General features: G+C 40.8%; 1 protein-coding gene across 3 annotated transcripts; it reads left to right on the plus strand.

The window, feature by feature from the left end:
* Positions 1–42: 42 nt before the first annotated feature.
* LOC122837645 (neuronal acetylcholine receptor subunit alpha-9-II) lies at positions 43–5,757 on the plus strand. 3 transcript variants are annotated; one of them, XM_044128138.1, is made up of 7 exons: positions 43–236; positions 536–681; positions 3,201–3,355; positions 3,531–3,711; positions 3,832–4,183; positions 4,257–4,683; positions 4,846–5,757. In XM_044128138.1, the coding sequence occupies exons 1-7, from the start codon at positions 188–190 to the stop codon at positions 5,048–5,050; spliced, it is 1,515 nt and encodes a 504-aa protein (XP_043984073.1). In that variant the 5' UTR covers positions 43–187; the 3' UTR covers positions 5,051–5,757. The 3 variants fall into 3 exon arrangements, with proteins under 3 accessions (XP_043984073.1, XP_043984072.1, XP_043984074.1); XM_044128137.1 differs by having other exon boundaries at positions 4,257–5,757; XM_044128139.1 differs by lacking the exons at positions 43–236; positions 536–681 and having other exon boundaries at positions 3,251–3,363; positions 4,257–5,757.
* Positions 5,758–6,000: the final 243 nt, after the last annotated feature.

Genomic DNA, 6,000 nt, shown 5'->3' on the forward strand with positions numbered 1-6,000 from the left:
AGCCAGACATGCTGCCTCCCCCGCCAAGCAGTGAGAGCTGCAGGGACGGCCAGATGAAACGGTGCCCTGCTATCTACAACTGAGTTCAACTGGGGTTGAACGGGCATCATGTAAGCCTTTTAGGGGAAGAAAGCTGTTGGATTTCTTCTTTAAGTTACCTTAACTTTGATCTGGGAGATATCTAAAGATGTCCAAGATGATCCAGGTAATCTGTTTGACAGTGCTGCTCCCTGAAGGTGAGTTGGGAACATTGTTTTTCTCCTACACATTTGGCTTTTCTTATTGTATTGTTATTTTTTTTAAAAAATTGTTTTTATAATCAAATAGGTATAGTTTAATAGATGCATACTTCCTTTATACCATTTGTTTCAATAATATGTTGTTGAAAATGCAATTTGAATATAGAAGCTGGCAACAATAAAGAATACATTTTCCAGCATTTTGAAATGATAACCCATGATCTACAGCTTGGAGAAAAAAGACAATTCTAATCATCTCATCTAAACCAGAACCTCGTCTTATTTTGCCCCTTCAGTGGTTTACTGCGCTCAAGGCCACTATGCCCAGAAGCTGCTGAACGACCTGATGGAGAATTACTCCAGTGCCCTGCGGCCTGTGGAGGACACAGACAGAGCGCTCAACGTAACCTTACAGATCACCCTCTCTCAGATCAAAGACATGGTGGGTACTGGGTTACAAGCCCGTCTCGTAATGCACTGTACACTAAAATGCCACTTATTCAGAGTTGGGTAATAACTAATTGCAGTAACTCACCATTACTTGAGTTACTTTTTGGAAAAAAATACGATGTACTTTTAGGGGTATTTTTACTGTGCTGCAGTGGGACAGCCAGGTCAAGGATTGAGGCCTTTGTTCATGAATTGCAGGCTTTATCCCTGTGCTGCCGCTGTGCCCTATGCTGCACGTTTTGCTTTTACTTGAAATTCTATTATGAAGAACACATTTCTGGATACTTTACCCTCTGTGAGTAAACTTAATTGAATGAAGTACAAGCTTGTTCAATCCAAAAATTCAGGACACATGTCCAGTTTTTATGAAAGTTTCATAAGTTTTATATGGAAAGTCTCATAAGTTTATTCCAAATAAAGCAAAGTTTATTTGGAGTTTTTTTTAACTTGATTTTGTAATTTTGTTATTTTTATTTTTCCCCTTAAAATACCAATATTTCCATATAACTTTATGTTTTGGTTCATCTGATTATTATGTAGGTTTTAAATGTTAAATGATTGATGTTTTGGATGGCTACTTTTTCTTTTACTTGAGTAAAAATATTCTGAAGTTGTGCTACATTTACGTGAGCAATATTTTTTGGCTGCTCTGCCTGCCTTGGCACATATTAAAACACTAAACATATGAAACATTTTTATTCTGAAGCAAGTAAAGTGTTTAAAAATCCCAAATGATCTATCTTCAAACGTAGTTTTGCATTCAAAATGTGATTGTGTTACGTGATGATTCTGGGCAGAATGTTTTTCCGTTGCACGACAAAATAACAATGCCAGGATATTACTCACATCGCTGTAAAACAAAATAGTTCTGCTTAAGTTAATTTGTTAAAACCAGAGAAAACACGAGCTGAGATGAATCACATGAAAATAAAAACGGATTATTTGTGCCGAGTGTTCCAGAGTGTGAGTTCTCCCTGAATTATTGTCACTGCATTGATGCAGCAGATCCCTTGGAGCTTTAACCGCTGATGGTAATAAATGAGAGTTAGACCTGTAACTGTTAAAACCTCCCTGTATGGCCTACTTGTATACAACTGGTTCAGATTCCCGTTCAGGTTCAGTGACGTGTCACTCCTCGGTGAATCACCAGCTGAATTGTGAATGCGTTTAGCGAGGCTGCGCATCACCTTAATGTAATCTATCTACCAAGCTGTGTGTTGCTGTTGGCTTGTTATATCAGAGTACACATGAAAGAGAGCTGTGCAAAACTCTGAGTGAGGGTGTTTTGTTACTCGATGCGGCTCTCTGTTCTTTGCTTATGGGCCCTCTTTCACCTGATATTGATAAATGACTCTGGCCTTCTGTTGTCTTGAACATTTCAGTGTCTCTTGCCAAGCTGTGTTGATGAGCATCAAGGAAAGAAGTTAAGGGCTCATGTCTTTTTGCAGCTTTTGCAGGATGTTTAGGACACTTCTATTCTAGATTATCATGTTGTTGTGTATTGCAGACTTCTGCCCAGGTCCCTCTTGGAAATGAGATCCAGATCTCAATGGGGTTTACCTGGTTAAATAGATGAAATAAATGTAAAAAAAAAAAAAAAAAAAAGTTCTTTGAATCATAATAGATTATAGAAAGCAGAATCTACAGCAGGCTGCTGCAGGGAATATATTCCAAGTCCTGCCCTAACAGCCCCCAGACTATAAAGTATTAATGCCCTTGGATTTGTGGAAGTGGAAGCAAAAATTTGCTTAGCTTTCATTGCTTCTTATAAGTATAAAATCTGCAACATACGGATTGAATTTGTATACAATATTTCTAATTCTGATACTCCATTCCTGAGTCAACACTTTGCAAATAAAATCCCCTTTATTATTATTTATTGCAATTTACAGCTAGAGTTGTTTTAAGGTTTTTCTCTATCAGCTTTGCACATCAAGAGTCAGACGGGGTGAAGAGAATATGAGCATAGATTTTTAAGTCTCTCCTTACATTCTCAGCTGGATTTAGGTGTGGACTTTGACTGGGCCATTCCAACACACAAATCTGCTTATCTAAGCCACTCTGGCTGTTCAGGGTCACTGTCCTGCTGGAAGGTGAAACTTCACCCCAGTCTCAAGTCTTTTAGAGACATGGTCTGTCAGATTAGGGGGGGAAAGCTTGTCTCAGTTCGTTTGCAATTATAAGACGCACTTTACACTTTTGAATAATGGATTGAACAACTCTTTTTGAGATTCTCAAAATGTGTGGTACTGTTTTATAGCCTAAGGTTGCTTTATACTTCTCCACAGCTTTATTTCTTATCTGTCTGTTGTGTTCCTTGGTCTTAATGACACAGTTTTTTCCACTTATGTTCTCTAACATCCACTTCCGTGTGACGTCCACTGAGATTAGATATAACTTATTACACAGATATTAGATCTAACTTTAAATATTTTACTCTCCCCATGTTCTTTTTCACTGTTAGTGTTTTTAAATAGCGCTTCTCATCTTTGTGCCTTTGTGTGTGTGAAGGATGAGAGGAACCAGGTGCTGATTGCCTACCTGTGGATTAGGCAGACATGGCACGATGCCTACCTGAGATGGAACACAGAAGACTACGATGGTCTGGACGTCATCCACATACCCAGCAGTCTGGTCTGGCGGCCCGACCTCGTCCTCTATAACAAGTACGCCAGTACGTCGTCCAGCGCAAAGACATGTTCACACCAGATATCCATCTGAGAAAATTGTGAAAATGTTCTTGGTGGCCCGTTTGGATGAAATATCGTCAAAATTACACATTGAATGCATCATCCATTTTTAGTTACCTTGTTGGGAGTCAACTTTTCCTTCTACCTTCAGAGCTGATGATGATTTCTCAGGACCAATGGACACCAACGTCAGGCTGCGCTACAACGGAGAGATAACTTGGGATGCTCCTGCCATCACTAAGAGCTCCTGTGTTGTGGACGTCTCTTATTTTCCATTTGACAGCCAGGAATGTAACCTCACCTTCGGTTCGTGGACGTACAATGGCAACCAGGTAAGGAAATATGGGGATTTTGTGTGGGATTTATTTTCTGTAGTGACACATTTGTAGATATTTATTTTCTCAAATTTCAGTGCACCACTTCTGCTTTGTCATCCATCTCTCCACGTCCAGGTGGATATCATTATGGGCATGGAAAGTGGTGACCTCTCTGATTTTGTTGAAAATGTGGAGTGGGAATGCCATGGGATGCCGGCCACGAAGAACGTGATAATGTACGGCTGCTGCTCCGATCCGTACCCAGACATCACCTACACTGTGCTCCTGCAGCGCCGCTCCTCCTTCTACATCTTTAACCTCCTCCTGCCATGTTTCCTGATCTCCTTCTTGGCTCCTCTGGGATTCTACTTGCCTGCAGACTCTGGGGAGAAGGTTTCCCTCGGGGTGACGGTTCTCTTGGCTCTCACTGTGTTCCAGCTCATGGTGGCTGAGAGCATGCCACCATCAGAAAGTGTGCCTCTCATAGGTGAGAGTGTCTTTTTATTATTGTGTACACTGAATGAAGTATCGTTCTGTTCATGTTTGTACTTGTTCCACAGGGAAGTACTACATTGCCACCATGACCATGGTCACAGCCTCCACAGCGCTCACCATTTTCATCATGAACATTCACTTCTGTGGCGTAGAGGCCAAACCAGTCCCACACTGGGCCAAAGTGCTTATCATTGACTACATGTCCAAGATTTTCTTTGTATACGAAGTGGGCGAGAACTGTGCTTCTGGCTCTTCTTCTTCTTCTTCTTCTTCATCTTCTCACTACCTCCAGGATGACTTTTGCCACCCACAGGTTAACTCTCACATTCATGCGAATGGAAAACCCCGGGGTCCCGGCAGCCAAGAGGACCAGCGGCGTCACAGAGACCCCCGGCCCCAACCCTCCAAGCAGCACCAGCAGCACAGAGTGAAAGTGCAGCACCACATTACGAGAGAAGAGAGCAGCCATCTCTCCAGATCCGCACCTGGAAGGTATGAAGGCTCCAATGGTAAAATCACAATGAGCGACTGCTGCATGGAAGACCAGAAGCCTCCAGGTCACCTGGAGGACCAAAAGTTTCCATGTTGTCCTGAAGACAAAAAGCCTCCACCTCAGGGTCCCACCGTGACCTTTGGCCCCTGTGTGTTTTGCAGCTTTGGCAGCGGGTTTCCTAACGTGGACACCAAGCTGGTCCGCAACGTAGAGTACATTGCTAATTGTTTCCGAGAGCAGAGGGCCACATGTGCCAAGGGGGCAGAGTGGAAAAAGATTGCTAAGGTGATGGACAGGTTCTTCATGTGGATTTTCTTCGTCATGGTCTTCCTTATGAGCATTCTTGTCATTGGCAAGGCTAAATGACCAACCAGTGTGGCTGGAAATCTGACCCAATGAATGCTCTGTGGTCTGATGCAAACTGATGATAAGACCATATCATGGTAAACATTTGCTGTTATGAATGTGTGGGAGTTGATTTATAGGGGTGGGATATTGATGAAAAAGATAGAAAATGGCAGAGAAAGTTTGTTCTCTTGTCTCTAACAAGCAACGTGTGCTATACATCAACAAGAAAAATGTTGAATTAACAACGTGATGGCATTTTAGATTTACCCAAGGTTGCAAAAATTTTCATTTTGCAGTTCAAGACTCAAATTTCTTTCTATGACTGTGATGCCTATAACATGATATTTCTGCATAAAAAAAAATCACATTAAAATTTTCTGGGTGGCAAAATTTTGAGTTGTTGGTCAGCTGTAAAAAGTAATCAGAATTAACAGAAATAAAAGGTTGAAATAAAGAGGAAACTCTTCAGGGGATCACAAATACAATTTTCAGTTCACTTTGCTGTTGCAACTATATAATTATATCCATCTCCGAATACTGTGATCTGAAGCCCTTTGTTGCAAATAAACTTTCAACATCTTATTAATTTGGTTTTTCAACTTGTTATGTTAGGATCACTGCTTAATTTTCTCATTGTCTCGAAACATCAAAGCCCTGTTTTCCGGGATTATGGGATGATTGTTTTTATTTTAATGCAGAAAACGTGATGGTGATGCTGGCAGGTGGGTGAAAACATACATTTCTGTCATAGAGTGTCGCAATAATGATGCTGAGGGAAGAAGCCACTCATTTTGAGACATTAATCAGCTTTTAATCTTCTAAGCAATTTTTAGTCGATCTCAGTTTCTATATATCTATGTTGGTACAAATGTATTTTTTAAACTGTCTTCCATTGTCAATGCATATCCAGATTTGGAAAAAAAGACTTTGTAAAACCTCTGTTTAGTGCATTTGAAAGGTATTCAATT

The sequence above is a fragment of the Gambusia affinis genome, linkage group LG09 (assembly GCF_019740435.1).
Source record: "Gambusia affinis linkage group LG09, SWU_Gaff_1.0, whole genome shotgun sequence".
Taxonomy (NCBI): domain Eukaryota; kingdom Metazoa; phylum Chordata; class Actinopteri; order Cyprinodontiformes; family Poeciliidae; genus Gambusia; species Gambusia affinis.